The sequence below is a fragment of the Cervus elaphus genome, chromosome 26, assembly GCF_910594005.1.
Source record: "Cervus elaphus chromosome 26, mCerEla1.1, whole genome shotgun sequence".
Lineage (NCBI taxonomy): Eukaryota > Metazoa > Chordata > Mammalia > Artiodactyla > Cervidae > Cervus > Cervus elaphus.
In genome coordinates, this window is record NC_057840.1 from 21,891,025 (window position 1) to 21,911,501 (window position 20,477).

The 20,477-nt window shown below is 40.1% G+C and overlaps 1 protein-coding gene across 5 annotated transcripts in view; it reads right to left on the reverse strand.

Annotated features, from left to right (window-relative positions):
- Positions 1-5,464: 5,464 nt before the first annotated feature.
- The window catches only part of IL20RA (interleukin 20 receptor subunit alpha), a 33,140-nt gene continuing 18,127 nt past the window's right edge, over positions 5,465-20,477 (reverse strand). For 4 of the 5 annotated variants that reach the window (XM_043888628.1, XM_043888630.1, XM_043888631.1 and 1 more), the window contains 6 exons: positions 20,171-20,306; positions 14,851-15,032; positions 13,333-13,508; positions 12,621-12,765; positions 8,642-8,781; positions 5,465-6,354 (listed from right to left, as the gene is read on the reverse strand). In XM_043888628.1, coding sequence (XP_043744563.1) covers positions 5,563-6,354; positions 8,642-8,781; positions 12,621-12,765; positions 13,333-13,508; positions 14,851-15,032; positions 20,171-20,306 — 1,571 coding nt within the window. In that variant the 3' untranslated portion in view covers positions 5,465-5,562. The remainder of the gene's footprint in view (positions 6,355-8,641; positions 8,782-12,620; positions 12,766-13,332; positions 13,509-14,850; positions 15,033-20,170; positions 20,307-20,477) is intronic. The other variant, XM_043888629.1, reaches the window with a different exon arrangement.

The following is a 20,477-nucleotide window of genomic DNA, read 5'->3' on the forward strand; positions in this document are numbered from 1 at the left end:
AGAACCAACAAGGATCTACTGTATAGCACAGAGAACACAGCTCAATATTCTGTGACCAATATTTTTGGTGCAAAAACTCTACCTATTCTGGCTCCTTCTTTATCTCTTCAGAGCAGCCCCTCAGAGTTACCCGAGAGACTGCCTCCCAGGCTTAAGTCCTCAGAAGGTCTGTCAAATAAAATATAAATGTTAACCTCTAGGTTCTCTAATTTTTTTTAGTTGACAATCCCTATATCGCTTTGTTTCTCAAATGCTGCCAGATTCTTTTAGAAGCACAAATTTGACAAATTGAATGAAGATCCAATATCCATGCCTCCTTTGGTGGGCGGTGGGGGGGGGGGTTTAGGATTAAAATTTTCCACTCTCACATCAAATGTTCTGAAGGGTCTGCATTTCAAATCAGTTTCAGATTGGGGAAGAATGCACTTCATGAGAAGGAAGAATAAACTGTCTTAACTATCTTAACTCTGTGAGACCTCTCAGAGCAGTGTCTAAATCATACGTCGTGCAGAAGTCAGTCTCAGGGACAGGAGAACGGCAGATGGTATTTATCCCCAGCAATGTTCATCGTCTCAGTGGACTGGGTGTGAAAACACAAACACGAGCCATATGTCCATCGTCTGAATTGGTGGGAAGCCTCCAAACACCACTTAATCCAGAGAGTGACAGATTGAGATACCAAAAGAAATCTGTTGAGAAGTAGGAGAAGATACCTCATCTGCTTCCAAATTTAGCAAAGTGCCAGAGACAGAGTTGGAGGAGAACACATGAGAGGCAGCCTTGCCTGAGGACAGAGGAAGCCTCCTTCAACCGGCATAAACACAGTGCAACCCCGCAGCCCTCACCCCTCCAGGAAGGGAGCTTTGGATGAAGCAATGTCCTCAGAATCTTAACCCTACATCTTTACTGGCTTTCAGAAATGAAAACCAATTGGAAGATTTGTTTAAGTCTAAAACTAGTAAAGTAGAAAAGAAATCTTGCTGCTGCTACAGACAAACAAATCTGGAGGAAAATCAGTGATAAACATGAAAGAAACCCAAAAAAGCCAAGATGGGCTTCTTGGACCTGTCACTGAAGATTTTAAAGACTTTAAGAGGAAAAGTGGTCAAAATTAAGCACAACAGAGTCCAACATCTCAAAGGAAAGGTAAGCGACCATCTAATAGTCATCCAGCCACTTTGCAGAGGGAGTGATTTCCAGGAAAAACATTTTGGAGAGGTTCAGTTATCTCTAAAGGATTCACATCATGTTGCTCTTAATAACGCCAACTTTTGGTTGCTATTTGACTAAAAAAAATTTAAAGCATTAAGTTCAGAAAAAATAACCCATCATCTGTCGTTTCAATAGTTCTAGTTTGAATAAGATTGGTGCTTCATAACATTAATCTAAGTATAGTTAAGACAGATACATATTTTTGAGTGAGTGAAAAGAAGTTATGAGAGAGTTTAGTAGGATTCTTTTTTGGGAGAAAAACTGCAATTAGCTAATAGGATGCTTGAAACTAAATAGTAATGTACCTTGCTGGTCATTTGTGTGTAGTCAACCTCTTCTTTTTTAATTAAAAATTTTAATGTATTTATTTTTAATTTAACTTTTATTTTATATTGGGGTATAGTTGATTTACAACATGGTGTTTAGCAAAGTGATTCAATTATACATACACATATATCCATTCTTTTTCAGATGCCTTTCCCATGTAGAATACAGAATGCCTTTCCCATGCAGAATATTGAGTAGAGTTCCCTGTGCTACAGAGTCCTTGTTGGTTGTCTATTTTATATATAGTAGTGTGTATATGTTAATCTGAAACTCCTAATTTATTGTATTATTTATTTAAAAATTATAGGCCTAAGTTTTTGAGCAAAGTCTTTGAAAAAGAAACCATAGATAGAAGATTTATGGAAGATACAATGTGGGGAATCACAAAGGAAATAGAAAAAAGTTCTTCTCAAGATAATTTAGCAAAAATTCATCTCAAGACATGGGGGCGGTAATGTGTGGGCCAGAGAGAATTTGATTTATGAGCCAGGCGCACCGATCCACACTGATGGAGCCCTCTATTTGATGTTCTCATTAGATTTACCATGCTGCGCAGACTTGTGCTCTGAGCTGTACTAGCAATTTTACCCTGCACCGACTTCCCCCTAAGATGAGTTCAGCCTGGGGGCACCTGATCTTGTCCACATTGTAAGCTGAGGGGGAAAGGCCCCTCTTCACCTACTTCCTTCCCATGTGCAGTGTTGGCCCTCGGTCTCACTCACTTTGTAGTGAGGGTGTTTTTATTCACCCAGTTGTTTAGAATTTAGGGGGTGTGGACATAGGGCCATCAGCAGGTGTTTTCATGAGGAAAGAGCATCTGATGTAGAAGAGGTTATGTGAAATCCTAAAGCTGATGAACAGCTGGTGAAAGGACGAAAGTGCTGGTCCAAGATTCTGAAACGTCAACTTCCCAGCTCCCTTGGGACCTCAGTCCTAGGGATGGAATCTGCTGAGGCTCCAGAGGATGGCTTCTCCGAGTTGCTGAGGCTGTGGTCACAGAGGCAACAGGAGGCATGATGGCTGCCACCACACAGGTGCAGTGCATCAGAGAACGTGCCGCCTTTCCCCACAAGACATGCCGACCGTATGCTCACATTTGAGTATACGTGTGTGTGTGTGTGTGTGTGTATTGCAAAGTGCTGAAGAAACAAAATTTTACAAAGGCACAATACTTCTGATATGCTTAGAATGACAAGAGCTGCAAAAGCAACTCAGAATTAGATTCCCTTTTACAAAACCACAGATGGATTTCAATCTGAAGGCACAATGTAGGAAGCAAATTACTATTGTACTTTTAGGTAAGAGAAACAGTGAGGCAAGCTCTGCCTTTGAATCAAAGTAGTCATATGTCTAAATGGCTTGTCTTCTTGATGCTAAGCACATGTTTTGGAAATAACTAATGATAACAGGAGAAAGAAATGGCAACCCACTCCAGTATTCTTGTCTGGGTAATTCCATGGACAGAGGAGCCTGGTGGGCCCCAGCCCAGGGGGTTACAAAGAGTCAGACACGACTGAGCGACTAACACTTTGACTGATGGTAACAAACACATCGCACTCACTGTGTGCTGGGCGCTGTCCTAAGTGCTTTAAATGTCCTAAGGCTTTTTCATCCTTAAAATAACCCTAAGGTTGTTGTTGTCCTCCCTACAATGAGCACGTTGTAGGACACAGTAGATGCTCAATAAGTATTTTGTGAATGAAATTAACAAAGCAAACAACCATCAATCACATTATTTTCTTTTTGCTCTTAATGACAACTCATTCTTTCCCACTCTTGCACTTCCTCTATAATAATAATAAATTTGTTCTTCAAAACTGGCTGTCTGTTTTGAAGCAAATGGTGAAGGAGAAGGGAATAGCTAGTGGAATTTAACTAGGATAGTATTGTTTTATGATATACATTCGTTCCCACAGAATATTATGTCAAACCTTTCATACACTCTCTCTCACATATTTACTTAATAATGCATTTGTTCTTCAAAACTAGCAGCATCATTTTTACAAAGATTGAGAAAAACAGGACGCTCTGGTTAATAGAATTATGCTCTAAATTAAATCGCTAGATCAGTAGCTGTTTGGATTTGTGGACAATCTCAAAAGACCATGACTTCAGAGTCCAAGGTTGTCTGTGCCAAGAACATAAATAAGAAAACATGGATAGTATCTGTTTTCCTGAAAGAGCATCAGTGGATCATGAGTTCATGATTAAAACAAACATACAGTAAGGTAAATTATAGGAAATTGTTGTCTCTGCAGGTCAAATATGGATAATTTCATATGGTTCAACTTAACAGATTCTGTCATATTTTATTTTATTTTATTTATTTTTTATTTATTTATTTATTTTTTTGTCATACATTGATATGAATCAGCCATAGATTTACACGTATTTGTCATATTTTAACACAGTGTTACTACTGAATTTTATTTTCTAGGCAAATAGTGAAGGAGGTGGGAATGGTTACTGGAATCTAACAAGGTTGGTATTGTTTTATGATACAGTTTCATTCCCACAGTAAACTATGTCAAAATTTTAATACACTCCCCCTTACATATAAACTCAACATTTCTTTTGTATGTCTTTATTTACTGATTTTAAGATTACGTAGTTATGGGATATTCATTCACATAAATTCCAAGAAGCCTCTAAGGCACTGTCCATTCAAACAGAATATTTAATATTATAATGGTGACTAGAAGAACTGATGCAGAAGCTGAAACTCCAATATTTTGACCACCTGCTGCAAAGAACTGACTCATTTGGAAAAGACCCTGATGATGGGAAAGATTGAAGGAGGAGGAGAAGAGGATGACAGAGAATGAGATGGTTGGATGGCATCACCAACTTGATGGACATGAGTTAGAACATGCCCCGGGAGTTGGTGAGGGATAGGGAAGCCTAGCATGCTGCAGTCCATGGAGTCATTAAGAGTTGGACACCACTGAGCGACTGAACTGAACTGAACGGTAACTGACTCAGCTACTAAATATGTTTTGGTTTATAGACTACCTAAATATATTTGGAAAAACACATTTCCAGAAATAAAGGTAAGACTCTATTATAAAATGTGACATTTTCTTTTAGGTTAATTCCCTACTAAAAAGCCCCCACTAAATTATTGAGAGAATATTTTCTGAGTATAAAATAATAACAACAATTTATGTTTACACTCCAGAACTTCTCCTTAAGTATTAATATATCCACTTAATGTAGTCCAAATCATGTGACATCAAGATCTCTGCCTGATTCCTTCACTCTGAATGTGTATTATTATGACTAAAGAGTGGATTTGGGTCTTTAAATGTGACCACTTCCCACTCACTTAGAGGTATTTGCAAGTTTTAAGTATGTCATCATTTGGGCAACAAACCAAATTCTAAAAAAGTAGCACTTGTACAATGAATGATCTTCATGGAATGTTTTTTTACAGTGCTATACACTTGGTAAGGGCTTCCCTGATGGTTCAGATGATAAAGAATCTGCCTGCAATGCAGGAGACCTGGGTTCGACCCCTGGGTCAGGAAGACCCCCTGAAGAAGAGAATGGCTACCCTCTCCAACATTTTGCCTGGAGAATTCCATGGACAGAGGAGCCTGGTGGGCTACAGTCCATGGGGCTGCAAAGAACTGGACACGACTGAGTGACTAACACTTTCACAGTTGGTGAAGGCCCAGGAAAAACCGCACAAGTGTTAGAAAACCATACATAAGAAGACTACCGTATACCCACCTAAATAAATTCTGCATCCAGTTTGGTCAACATTTTTGAATATTTACTGGGTACAAAGAGGGTCAGCCCCTGCTCTCTGGGTGCCCACCACTAGTGCGGGAGACCCCCCATGCATGACGGAATCCCATATGAGGCAGAACTAAACAAGTGCTATGAAAATAAAAGCAATAAGTGATTCGCACTGACACAGAAATCTGAGTAAACTTCTATCTCAGGTACTTTATTGTTGGGTCACTTCTCTGGACTGACGTTTTGTTAACAGTAGAGGTCTGGCAAAGGGACGTTTGAGGGTTAGTCTTCCATTTGTACATATAATCCCCATTCTTCCATAAATTGCATGAGATAGGCTTCATTTTCTTCGGGTGCCTTGTCTGGAGCCCGATCCTGGTAGAGTCTAGATAAGAGGCCCTCCTCCCCAACCCCCTCAGATTCAGGATGCCCACATCCCTCTGGGTCATGTTGAAAGCTGGGTAATGAAGGCATACACAGCTTGCCAGTCTGAGGGTCCCAATCAACCAGCGTGGTGGATGGCTCTTCCTCTGGCCCCTCCTCTGTGTCCGCATGCCCCTGCTGCAGATGGTCCAAGTCTCTGAGCTGAGGGGTATATGAATACAGCAGTGTCTGTGGACCCAAGTCTGCTAAAGTTGCCTGTTGCTCAAATATCTTTCCTTGTAGGGACACCTCCTCCTGCAAATTGAACTCCTGTCCTCTAGGCCCCACAGAAGTGTCACTACTTCTTACATCATATTCATATTCAATGACTGCTTTACCCATGGGCATTGATCTGCTGGGTGGCTCTTGCTGGGTTAAGGAAGCCCCTCTGGAGCTTTTCTCAAGGTCATACACAATGTCCATCACATGTGATACGTAGCCAAGGTGTTCCACCTCCACATCCTCCCAATGGTGTTCCTGGTCCTCGATGGGCTCATTCAGGTCTGATGCATCACTGCTTTTCTCCATTACACTTATATCCTTGGGAGAAGTTTTAGAATCCTCCAAAATATTGAGGGTGATGAAGTTAATCACAATTTTTTCAGTAGGTACAAAAAATCTTTTGTCAAATTCATTTCCATAAATCAAAACCTAAAAAGAGAAAAGAGAACAGTTTTCACCTTTTCACTGTAGAGAGACATTAAAAGCAGCTGTTAGTTAGAATTTATACTGTCCCCACATAGTTTTAAAGGCCTATACCTACCAACTCATGGAAGTGAAAGTTATGCTTGGAGTACACAGAAATCCTCCCTCACCTGGACGCAAGGGCCACAAGATGCACGAGATGCATATGGCAGTGAAAAGTGGTTCCCTGGGTGGTCCCGATCTAATCCAAGGGTCAGGGTGTGATTGCTCCTTCCTCTATTTGGCTTGGGGCATTCAGGGGGTTGTTTAAATTCTGGAGCCTCCTTTTTAAATTCTGTAAACTCAGAATTCCTGCTGTGTCAGGAGGGGTGAAAACAAATAGAGGTTTTGAAATTCTTTTGTTAATCACAGTTTGAAAGTGAAAGTCACTCAGTTGTGTCCAACTCTTCGAGACCTTATGGACTGTAGCCTGCCAGGTTCCTTTGGGATTCTCCAGGCAAGAATATTGGAGTGGGTAGCCATTCCCTTCTCCAGGGGATCTTCCTGACCCAGAGATCAAACCCAGGTCTCCTGCATTGCAGGCAGGTTCTTTACCACCTGAACCACCAGGGAAGCCCTAATTACAGTTTAAATGTATTTATCAATAAATTGTCCTCTGGGCCACCAGCTCTTTTCTGCATATACTCTGGACAGGAGATGTGGAAGGGTATGAAAACTAGGTGTAAAAAGGGAAGTAAGCACATGGCTAGAGATGGTTTAACTAACTGCCCCCCTACACTGTGCTATAATAGGGCCAAAATCAGAGATTCACCTGCCAGTTCAGAGCAGATAGAGAAACTCTAGATCATGGGAGGAAACTTGTTTAAGATTAATATTTTGCTGGGCATACGTGGATGGTGCCAATTTAGACTGTTGACCATGAATTACATTCCAGTTCTCATTGTCCACCCTATGATGTGATTTCATTTAACTAGAAAACAGGAACTCCAACATCATTCTTTCATGAAAGCTTTGGTTTCAAAAAGCCACACCTGGTCAGTTCTCCTGTGCCTTTTCCTCCTAGGAAAGCTCTCCCTATCTCATTAAAAAGCTAACTCTGAAACCTAAATGAAGGCAGAACAATAGAAATGATTTTTTTTTATGTAGCTCAACTCATTTATTTAGTCTATTATTGTCTTTCCAACATATAATTAATATAAAATTATTAATGATATATTTTATAGTCTTTGTTTTTTTCCATTTAATAGAAATGTTTTAAAACAGAACAGAAATGCATGTATGTATCATGTACATATGAAGATGTATTTTGATAATTCCCAAAGAAATAATTTTTGCTTGTTAAAATATGCTCAGCCCTTGGGAACCCTCCAGTACATGGTCTAGAAGCATAAGGTTTGTTCCTTCTTCTACCTTCTTGCTTCTCCTTGCTGTGAGTGATGAAGTCCTGGCCCCTTTCCCCCTAAACGTGTCTCCAATCCGTGTCTATCTCCAGCCCTATCTCCCACTCTCCTCTTTCAGACTCTCATCCTCTCTCTCCTGGACAACTCTCACAGCCTCCTAGCTGCTCTTTTTCATTTCTAGGCTTCCTCCCCTTGAAGTTGTCTTTAACACTATCCAGTTGTGTCTAAAACTCAATATTGACTCTGATGATCCCAACCCAAAATCCTACAGAGTTTTGCAAACACAACGAGGCCCAAGGTCCTTAGAATAGCATTTTCCCCCCATTACTTGGCCTTACTCCCTCAGTCTCTTCTTTCATAGCTCCTTTTCAGGAAACTTATTTCAGGAGCATTATTATGTGGTTTCCCAAACCCACCTTTGACTCTGCTATTTTTTTCTGCCTGTGGTAGGTGCCCCAACTCTCTCTCAACATTCATGACCAAGCCCCGGCATGAAATTCCTTCTGATCTTCCAGGTAGGGTGCCACTGTCCTTCCTGTACCCTCAAGAGTTCCGAGAACCCACTTTCATCTTAGTCTTCACATATCACTTAAAAATTCTAGTTCCAAACTAGACTTAAGCCTCTGGAGGGGCATGGATCATAACAATTTATCTGTGTACCTCAAGACCTAGTCTAATCTGTTCAGTAAATACAAAGTCTTTGTCAATGTAAAGGAATCTTTCTCTTGAGTTTCGTTAATGAGCTAACCTAGTACAGAAAGTGTTTTTAACTCATCAACTCTTTAACTTGAAACTCACTCTGTCCATAAAAGGAATGGTATCTGTTCTAGAAGGTCCTTTTCTATCTTCTTGGAGGTGTGTTATCGTGCCTCTCACCACAGTAAAGCACTCACCAGATTTGCTGGGTGTTTCTCTTTGCCGACATGGATATATCTGTACATGGAGTAGCCCATCACAGAGAAGATAAACACGGTAACAGATATGGGCAAAACATACCAGAGGATGATTTTAACCTCCAATGCTGTTGTCTGATCTGTAAAAACAGAAAAGCGAGGTGGGATAGATAGTTGTGATTTGGTGGGGTGGGAAAACATTGCTAACGTCAAGTGACTTTGCAGAGATCAGTTTAAAAATTAAGCTTTATCATTTATAAACTGAGAAGCTTGAGTGAAATGTTATAAGGGATCTCAGAATTCTTACTCTGTCTGACAATAGATGGCCTTAAGGAATCATCTGGACTTGCCTCAAACCTTTATGGCAAAGATGCCTTAACAACCCAAGTCAGCAGATATTCCAACAGTTTATATTTGGCTGTGAGACTCATACTGGTCCTTATATTTGAAGTTAAGTGTGTATTAAGGCAACTCAGAGCACTGCAAACCAAACAAAACCCTCTTGTGATGATCCTATTAAGCTGCTCCACATTTTCATGTCACTCATTCAACTCAATCTTTTCCACATATTGAGGAGAGGAGAAGAACATATGGTGTCATCTTCTGTGTAACAAATAGAACCACCCTACACAGTTGGCCAGGCCTTCTGGCAGGTCTGGAGCTTGGGGATGTGTGTGGGAGGTGGCTGCGGGGGTATATGCTGAGGATGGCAGTAACTCCCTTCCAGGTCCTGCTCTCCTGTAGATGCATAGTGAATTTAAAAGTCCATAGAGGAATGAAAAGATCTGCTGAGTAGTTTTAATAAATGTAGTCCTGGATCACCACGGATTAGACTGTATGGTTGATGGACAGGACTCATTGTGACTAATTTATATTTGCTAAGCTATGGGGTACTTGAAAATTGAAAGGGTTAATTTTACATGTCAATCTATGTAGGCCAAGGTACCCAGTTATTTGGTCCAACATTATTTCAGATGCTTCTGTGAAAACTTTTCTTAGATGAGATTAGCTTTTATATGAGTAGACTTGAGTAAAGCAGATTACCCTCTATAATGTGGGTAAGCCCCATCCAATCAGTTGAAGGCTTTGATAGAAAAAAGACTTGATTACTCCCCACTCCTCTGGAGGAGAGAATTCTGTTACCTGATCACTTTCAGACAAGAACTGTAGCATCAACTCTTCTTTGGTTCTCCAGCCTGCTGGCCTGCCCTGTGGATTTTAAATTTACCCTGTGCCTTCAAAATCATGTGAGTCAACTCCTTAAAATAAATCTTATTCTCTCCCTCTTTGCGTATATACATATAAAGATTATGTATATTGTGTTCTCCAGAGAATTGTGACCAATACAGCTGTAGAAAAAGGTGCCGCTTTAGCTAGCATAAGTGACCAAAGTTCTAGGGCATTGTGCATGCATGCTCGGCCGCTTAGTTGTGTCTTTGTGACCCCTATTGACTCTTTGTAACCCCAGGGACCCCAGGAGCCCACCGGGCTCCTCTGTCCAGGGGATTATCTCGGCATGAACACTGCAGTGGGTGGCCATTTCCTCCTCCAGGGGACATTCCTGATCCAGGGATCAAAGCCACCATCTTCTGCACTGGCCTCCTGCACGGGCAGGTGGATTCTTTACCACTGAGCCACCAGGAAGGCCATTCCTTACATACTGATACAGTCAGCAGGAGTGTCCTGAGAGCATTCTAATCCACACAGACACTGGATGCTCTGGATGCCTAGTCCTGGGAGAAAGCTGCCAAGTCACTGTCCAGTTAACTGTCCAGTTAAAAAAATGGAAAGAGAAGCATCATGGACTTCTGGTCAACAAGTACCAGTAGGAAAGGTCCAGGCACATGGGTCTAACTGCAGGTCCTTCCATCCTGAAGAGTGCATCTGTCTACAAGTTCCACATAGAAAGACGCCAATAATGCAGATGTGGCAGGTGACTGAGTATCACCTGCTCCTACTTCAGGCTACAACTCAGCCCAGTCCTCTCTAAAAAAAAATTTTTTTGTACTGGAGCTTAGCTGATTTACAATGTTGTGTTAGTTTCAGGGATACAGCAAAGTGAATCAGTTACATGTAAACATATATCCACTCTTTTAGATTCTTTTCCCATACATGCAATTACAGAGTATTGAGTAGAGTTCCCTATGCTATATAGTAGGTCCTTCTTAGTTATCTGTTTATTCCAGTGTGTATACGTCAATCCCAGTCAGTCCAGTCCTCTTAATTCAATCTCTGGTCTCTGGACCAAACCCGCCCTGCTTAAACAGGGCTGCGACAACAATGACTGACGGCAGCAAGCACAAGTTTGCAACAATCAGCTAATAAGCTGTGTCTGTATTTTAGGAACTGGGGGATTCTGGAGACCAGAAATATTTCCAAGAATAGTCCCCAAAGAGGTAATAACAAGTTTTTGAAAAAAGTAGACCCTTATAGTGGTGTCTGAGAAAGGTACGTGGATTGATCAACAGCTAGGAGATCACAGAAAAGGTCAGAATCTGAAATGGAACCTCGTTGTTTTGCTACTTTTCCAGGACTAGTGAGAAAGGCAGATCCATCCGTTTACTGGGAAGTATTTAATTTAATCTGTATTTTAGTTGCTTTAGCTTTGCCAATGGCTTGAATAATTTCCACTGGGAATTCATTCCTACCATTTGGCCACTGATCAAGCTGTTAGTAAACAGAACACTCTTCCAAATACAAAAATGATTTCCTCAATCTGCTTTGCTTTGCCTTTTGCTTGTTTTGCATTTTAATTTTATTGGACATATGGTAGAGAATCCTTTGTTTAAAAGGGGAAGGTATGATAAGGATGGAGATTCAAACATAAGGCTTTTCACTTTTGATACGTAGTCACAAAATTCCCTTTTTAATCCCTGGGACAGTTTCATCTCAAAATGTGGAAGGCATGAGGAGAGAGGAAAACAGGGATTCTGTCACCATTCTTGTCTCTTAGCTGTGACGAAAAAAGGCTTGGGAGAAAACGGTTGTTTCATGAGGAAAGCCAGCACATTTGAAAGAGAGACAAGAATGGATGAAGAGCTGTTCCATGAAGGTAAACTTTAGGATTTATTTTCAACTTTTATGTTTTGACTTCAAGGTCTTACCATTCTCAGGGAAAGTGTCAGTCACTCTGTCATGTTGGACTCTTTTGCAATTCCATGGATTGTAGCCAACCAGGCTCCTCCATCCATGGGATTCTCCAGGCAAGAGTACTGGAGTGGGTGGCCATTCCCTTCTCCAGGGGATCTTCCCGACTTCAGGGATCAAACCCAGGTCTTTTGCATTGCAGGCAGATTCTTTACTGTCTAAGCCATCAGGAGGACCCTCCCACAGGAAAGAACAATTAAACAAATGCCAAGCTCCTAACTCTAGTCTCCTAACAGGAACAAGAATCTTCAATCATACTTCCTTGTCAGCCAAGTTCAGAAAACATGAGGAGACAAATAAATGGAGAGAGAGAAGCAACCCTAAGACGGAGAGAGCAGTAACTGATTTGCTGACCCCAGGCCTTCCCACAGCCAGTGAGTGATATTTGAACACAACCTGCACAGTCTCTAATTTGTATTCTGGAGGAGAAGCCAAACACTATCTTAAAGTGTTTTTAGGGTACTGTCTGTTTCTAGGAATAAAATCATCTGATGTTCTTTAAGACCCACAGGACTTCTACTGATCAGAGTGATTATAGATTTAAAGACGAAAGACCATGTGTGTAAAAATTCCTATAATTCTAATTCTGCAAGGCAGAGTGATGTTGGCAGTGGATGCCAGGACCTGTACTGAGAATTCCCCAGGACGTGAAAACACTGTGAGCCCAGTTCAGAGGCAGAGTTCCAGGCTGTCTGGGGATGGTTGTTTCTGCCTTCGCTCCAGCCTGTTTCGGGTAGACATGGATTTGTCAAAACCTTGTCTGCACCGCCATACTTCCTTCTAGTTTTACCAGATTTGCTTCCGCAGATCAGCTGAGATTTTCAAAGCTTACCTTCGAGAGTACTGACGCACTGCCTCTCAGAGGGCTGAGTGAGGCGAGGAGGGCCTGGGACGAAGGACTCCACGAGCACGCAGTACAGAGTGGCCGGCTCCAGCCAGCCGAAGACCAGAGTGTCATTTGTCACACACTGGGACCACTAGGATCGGGAATTGCAAACACAGTCAGAGCCAAACATTTCCAGCAACCCCCAGACAAACAACGACAGAGATAAAAGATGGAGGTACCATTAAGTCCTTGGCTATCACTATGCGTTTTCTTTTTCTCAACAGCTTTAAAATAACTTTTTCCTTCAGCTTGGCAGGGCATGGTCAGGAACTAAACAAATTGTGGGAACAATTCTAAATAATGACATAGGAGGGATTTCTTATTCAACTTTATCCTGTGTTCTTGCTAATAATTTTTTCTTTCTCGAAGAGTGACTGGCAGATGTTAAGCAAGCAGAAACTCTCCATCAGGTGGACAATTGCCCTGCATGTTAGCAACAACATCATAGCAGAGACTCTGTAAAGAAAATCTGAAGGTAGCTCTTTAAATTTCTATGCATCACCTTCAACTGTATCCTGCAAGGCATCACTTTTTTGAGTATCACACCTTCCCAGATTCACATGCCAGGAATTTTAGAATCAGGGCTGCATGTTCCAGCATTAGCTTCAGAAAGTGACACAGATTATAAGTATAGGTCCCCATTCCATTTCAGGCTTACCGTTCTATTGGATTTAGTATTATATATGGACACATTATACTTCAGATTAGAGTATATCTGTTGCATGGAAATAGAGCTTTCTTCTGGATTTTTCTTCCACTTCTTTGGAGCCGTCAGAACAATAGAAATGGATTTCTCATCAGTAGTCAAAGCAACCTCTGGTGGGCCAATTTGTGCTTAAAGGGGAGGCAAGAGGGAACTATCATTTTCAGATGTAGAAAACACCTTGGATGAAGCTACAGTATAATTCTACTGGGATCAAAGCTCTAAACCCCATTCTCTTATTTGAAGTGCCTCAGAATGCTCACCTAGACCCAAGTTATAACAAATTTTGAAATAATCAAGTCACAGACTCTGATACAATGTTAAAACAGCTGATTTACTTAGTCACATGTAGTTCCTAGTTACTTGGATAAACAGTACCAGAGAATAGTAAATACGATTAAAAGTGTTTGCAACACTACTATGACCTGACAAGTTGATGATAAATAACATTAATCAGATTTGATGTGTTTGTAAAGATCAGCAGTGGAGAAATGAAGCACTGCTAAAGACCTTTGGGGATGTAACGTTGGGAGAATGATCGAGAACAGAGATTAGCAAACTTTTATCACAAAGGTACAGGCCGTATTTTAGGCTTTGCAGGCCATGTGATCTCTGTTGCAACTATTATTTATATAAACGTAAAAACCATTCTTGTCCTGTAGAAAAATAGAAAGGAGTGGGGTGCTGTATTTAGTCTGAGGCTCTGGTTTGCTGACTTCTGATCTAGAAGGGCAGCAAGGGGAAGCTGCCAGCTCCAGAACTCAGGGAGCACTTGTAAATGTCATCCTGGCAGCTCTGAGTGGTCCTCTCTGGCTGAATCAGTCTTAGATTGGGGACGGAAAAATTTAAAAAGCAAATACCAGGAAGATGTTGCCCTTGTTCCGAGTTATACCTAGAAATTATGTCATCACACTATCGAGTTTATAACAAGCAGAGACAGTTTGGTGATCAGAACAGTCTTTTTTTTAAACTTATTTTTAATTGGAGGATAACTGCTTTACAATATTGTGTAGTTTCTGCTGGACAACAGTGTGAATCAGCCATAGGGACACATATATCCCTCCCTCTTGAACCTCCTCCTGAAAACAATCTTTAGTCAACTTGTGGGCGTATGCCAAATAGTTTAGAAAACCACAACATCAAGATAATCCTGTCAGTTGTTCCTGAAATTATACAGTCTCAATTGAGCAATAAAACAAAATCAAAATTTGACAGTTTGGCCTCTAGAGCCAATTCTGGATCGGGGAGCAATCTGAGAGACACTTGGTCAAACCTTTTTTTCTAAAGATGAGGCTCTGAGATACAGTAAGGTGAAATACCCAGTACTGGGCTGGTCACTCTACCTAATGGACAGAGTGCAGAAGAGAGCCAAGCAGAGCGCTGGGATTTGGACAAGGCTATCTATGAGGCAGAGATTGTTACATTAGGTCAGGTGAACTTGATACTTATTTAATACACAACTGAGCTACTTACTTTCTAAGAAAGGATAGAATCGTCCAGTTTCTGCCCATCTGGAGCAATTTGTTCCCCACATGGCCTTAACTTTAGCATAATATTGATGTTCATAGTCAGAAGTTTCAGCAGAGAGGTCACAGTAGGTCCTACTGATATTTCTGCATTCAGATTTATTCAGCCATTTCTTCTGCCCATATCTGCTAAGAAGAAAACTGTGAATCAACAATGAGGTGCTCTCCATGTTTTACAATAGGAAACAAAAACAGTCATTATATAAAATTGAATGGAACTTAAGACCTTCTCTTCAAAACAACAAAAGTGCCTGTCATTGAGATAAAAAAGAATCTACTTTCGCTGCTAGCAATTTTTTTCATTAGCTGTCAGGAGCATGAGTCAGAGTTTCTGTAATCATCTTTCTTTTCTGTGAATTATAATGTGGATAGTACATTTGAAAGCATGTATTTTATTATTATTCTTGGGCTACAGTATAAATTTTACAGATTGTGAGATCAATTTTGCTATGTAAGTTTACAGCCCACATGTATACCAAGGTCAGTTTGATGGATAGTTTTTGTTTGTTTGTTTTGGATGGGGTGTTTTAAGAAAAACTACTAATTTTTCTTCTTAGAAATTCTTCTTGATATTCTCATAAAATTTAAAAATACACTTGCCCTCAAGGGTTCTAGGGAAAATTCACTAGGTTGGAGTTCATTTCAAAATCTGCATTTTTGATGATCATAGTGATAATGATGATACAGACTAGGTTGTTCATATAGATTTTTCCTCTCCTTTATTAAAAACATAACACTCACAGCAAATTGGGAGGGGGGATATTTTTAGCATTTTTCAGGTGGGAGAGACTGAGGTATTGAGAATTTAAGTGACACGGGATGAGCCAAGTGTAAGAGACAGGGTTGGATGAGAGGCTACTGAAAGGATGAAAGCAGGCATGTCGGCCTATTAGGTGTGTTGGGCTATTAACTCTGGTGGTAGTGGAGAGAACGTAATGGGTCATGAGTGTCAGACTGGGGAACAGTTGAAGAGAATGCTGCAGTGGGCCAGGTGGAAGATGTAGGTGGATTGCACAAGTATGGTGACATGGAATGAACGACAGGACAAAAGTAAGAAATATTAGGAGACAAGACTTGGTGATTAAGTGCACGTAAGAGATGATGGAAAAGAAGGTGTTAGACGTTACATCTCTTTCTGTCCAAGATAGATGGGTAGAACGATGGTAACATTTATCCAGATAGGAATGTGGAGGAAGAGTGGGTTTGAGAAATAGAGAGTGGGGGATGGGGAGGAAGGAAAGATGAGTTCAGTTTTTGACATGTTGAGCTTAAGATATGTGTAAAAGGTATCCAAATGCAGGTGCCCAGAAGGAACTGGAGCTCAGCAGAAAGCTGTGCGTGGGAGGTAGGGATTTTGAAATCAGTGACATAAAACTGCTCATTGAAGCCACAGGCATGAATGAAATTATCCATGGAGACAAAGCAAAGCCTAGGATAATATTTCAGGAGCATCAACATTTAAAGGTGAGATACAAAGTACCCTCAGAAATAGCAGCTAAAGAGGGAGAAGGAAAAAGAAAAACAGACATCACAAAAGTCAAGGGAAGACTGTGTGTTGAGGAGGAGGAATCACCAACTTTATCAAGTGTTGCCAAAGCTTAAGGGTATCTTCCCTTTTCAGAATATGGCAATAGAATCCTGAAAGTAAACATCTCCTGTTTCCTAAGTACCATAGTTACTAGAAAACATTAAAAATGTAGTTAGATCTGGGGACATCCCTGGTGGTCCAGTAGTTAAGACTTCACCTTCCAATGCAAGGGGTGTGGGTTTGATCCCTGGTTGGGGAACTAAGATCCCACATGCTTTGGCCAAAAAGCCAAAACATAAAACAGAAGCAATATTGTAAAAAATTCAATAAAGACTTCAAAAACAGTTCACATAAACAAAAATCTTAAAAAAAGATAAAAGGAAATAGAGCTAGAGTTTGTTGATCAATTTCTACAATTCCAGTAATCACCACGCCAAGGGGCTTTCACACTTTTGTCACTTTCTGTGATGGTGAGCCACAGAAAGAAATACATCTCACACTATGACCCAGATCACACATATAACTCACATACTAAAACAAAGGTTTTGTAAGATCATACAACTTCACTACATGCCAGGCACTCAGTTATTTTATTACTCGAATCCCCTCCACACCATCCTAAACCTTGCCATGCTAGTTATGGCCCTCAAAATTGATTTCATGGCTCACCAACAGGTCTTGACTAGTGGCTAGAAAAATACTGCCATTGCCTATTTGACCCTTTCTCCTCAAACTTCCTGACTCTGCCAAGGCCGGGGCAGCATCCCATGACAGATGTTGATGGAGAAATACTCTTGACCAAGTTCTGGATAAAATGCTTTGTAAGTTTGACAAGCTGATAGACGTGAATCCCACAATAAATGCCACAGCAATGATGTTTATCCATGCCCAAAAGTCATGTGGGTTCTAGGTGGTCTCCGACTGCTTTCTGGTAACAGCAGGAAACATTTATCAAGTGCCTGTTAAGCATGGACGCGTGCTTAGGATTTGAAAGCTTTATCTCATTTAATTGTCATAATAACCCTTGGAGGTAGGTACCATTATATTCATCCCATTTTACAGATGAGGAAATCGAGGCTCAGTGATGTTAATGGAGCTGCTCAAGTTAGTCTGACTAGGAACAGGCATAGCTGGGATTTGAACCACTTTCTCTGATGCTAAAACTCGTGCTTTTAATGCCACACTATATTTTCTGCGTTAAATTCCTCTCGTAGATATAATTTAAACTTTTGCTAAAATTTCATTTTTTACTTGGAAACAACCTTCACTCAAAAGTAAAAATGTATAATCTATAACCAGCCAGGTCCACAGCCTGGCTGTGAGCCCAGGACTGTTTGCCTTCAGAACCGAGGGTGGAGTCTGCCCTGTATTCCTGCCCACCATCCACATGCACAGGGGGCGTAAGAACTCCAAAATGGAAAGTTTACTTTCAAATATTCTTTGTCGAAATGCATATAATCTAAATGATCTGCTCTCTCAGAGTAGTGATGACTCTCTTTTTTTAAAATCCTTTTCTGAATCACACAAACACATGCAGAACAGAGCAAGCTCCTTGCTCCACCTATTGGAAAAGGAGGCAAGGGCACACTCATGAGCCATTTCTCTTGACAGAGTGATGCCTCTTCCCTAAAATGGTTCCTGAGAAACTCACTAGCAATGAGCATGAGGTTCTAGATAAATGAGGTCATTGTGAATAGCAGCCAAAGTCTTCCACTGCCTTTAATGGTCAGAATATTTTTTTTCAAAGACAAAAATGACATTATTCCTTTTTTTTTGGTAAATATGGTACATTTTTTAAACTTACATGATCAGAAAAGTATAATGGAGAGATAAATAAATTACTCTGAAGCCCATTATCCTGAAACATTTGGTACATGTGATTCTGTACATCTCACTGTGCTTATATGTACCCAGAAGAATGATTCAATAGTTGAATACATAGATAAAAACTCAATTATGCCATACTTATGATTTTAATAAAAATAGTAAATTTAATTTGATTTGACCTTTAATGAGAAAGAAATTAAACTGAAATGAATCACTGCAGTTCAAATGTTTCATCACCACAAGATATTAGTTCTTAATATCTTTTAATAAGATAGTTTAAGAAAATCATATGTGAAAGATATTGAGAGTTTAGTTATTCAAATGATAACATTTTCATTTTGGATCACTTATAATAACTTGGCATCCCTGACTCCATGGACATGGGTTTGGGTGAACGCCGGGAGTTGGTGATGGATAGGGAGTCCTGGTGCACTGCGGTTCATGGGGTCGCAAAGAGTCGGACATGACTGAGCAACTGAACTGAACTGAATTGAACTGATAATAGCTGGGTGCTATAAAAGTCCGTACACATACAGTCTTTCCCCACCTTATGATTTGCTATATTATTAAGTTCAAACATTTAAAGAAAGTTCTGTAACCACATTTCTCATTACTATTTAGCTTAGTTCTACATTTAGATGGTTTCAATGCATCCTACTCAACTTTTTTGCCATAATCTTGTCATCATTAAGGTCATTTATGTTCATTTTTATCTCTCTTTCAGTTGGAGATCCTTTTAGTTAGTGTTTCCCCTCCCAACCCTCTGCAAGAAAGTCTCAGTGGAGTGATATCCCAAGTTCCACCTGCTTGAAAACACATTTGTTGAACGTGGTGGGAGTCTTAGGTCACACCTATGTTTCCCTCAGAAGATGTATCACGGTCATCAGCTGAGTGTTGCAGATAGAAATCATTGCTTTTACTATGATGGTTGTAAATCATGTCATTTTTTCAAAGTTCAATAACTTCACCAGGATGTCTTCCTATTATTTTTATTAAATTTTCCTAGGCAGAGCATGCATTTACAATATGCAGTTCTAGACAGTCATTATTACCTGTTCAATTATTGCTATCAGCTATAACAGATTTTTCATCTCCATAAAACATTTTTATTTTTTATCTTCTTCCTAAGTTCTGCCATCTTGGTTTTAAAAAAAGTTCTTCTTCTTGGAGTCTTAGAATCTTCTCTTTGATTGTTTATCTCTTCTTTGACACTTACCATTAGAGACCATGTTGTTTATGGACTCAAACTACAGACAATTACTTGTCTGGATTTTTTTTCTATTTCCACAAGAAAGCTTTCAAAAACCTTTAACTTATGTTCATTTTTTTTTTCTTTCTCCCTTTCAGTAATCAGGGATAGGTTGCTGGACTCTCTGGGGTAATTACTCTTGGAAGGGAGCAGTTCTTTATTAAATATTAGGTGAATGGGTATGGGAGTGACAATCTAACCCCATACTCGCTCATCATTTTGCATTCTTTCTTGCTTGTCATGAGTTTTGAGGGAGAGGTGAAAAGCGAAAATGTCTGTTCATTACTATCTTTAATAAAAACCATGAGTTGTACAGAATTCTGTACTCAGTTTCACTTTAAAATACCCTGTAATTCTAATAAGTTTACATGTTTCAGAGGTGATGGATCTCCTTGTTTGCTCAGCCACAGAATAACATTTTGATCATCTTCTTTTCTCCATTTAAATATTTCCTCTTGCCTAAGCACTCAACACTCTGTTTACATGAAGAAATTATTGTCTAATTTAATCTAACAAAACATAACAAGATAATTTAACAGGAAATAGCTAAAGTCTCTCTTTTTTTTCCAATACTTATTTAATATAATAGATGGTTTCCTAATCTTTGCATAGGAGTCTAAGTCTTGCTTCTATAAATAAACCAAAGGAAAAGAACCAACTTACATGAAATACTGCACAGTATAACTAACTTCCACACCTTGTAAGCCCTCTGGGGGGTTCCACTGTAGGATATTCTTCATGTTTATGGATATGAAGGTGACATTTGTAGGTTTAGGCAGATCACCAGAGACACAGGGAACTGAAAAAGGAGTAGAGAGGAATTGAGGGTTAAATGGAGAGAAAGGAAGACCTAACCTGTGGTGGCTGGTCTCTAGATACAGCCCCCAAGAAGCAGTACCTTCCAGTACTCACACTCTATGAATTTCCTTTCAGCCCCACCTGACTTCATGACCCTCTTTAACCAATAGAA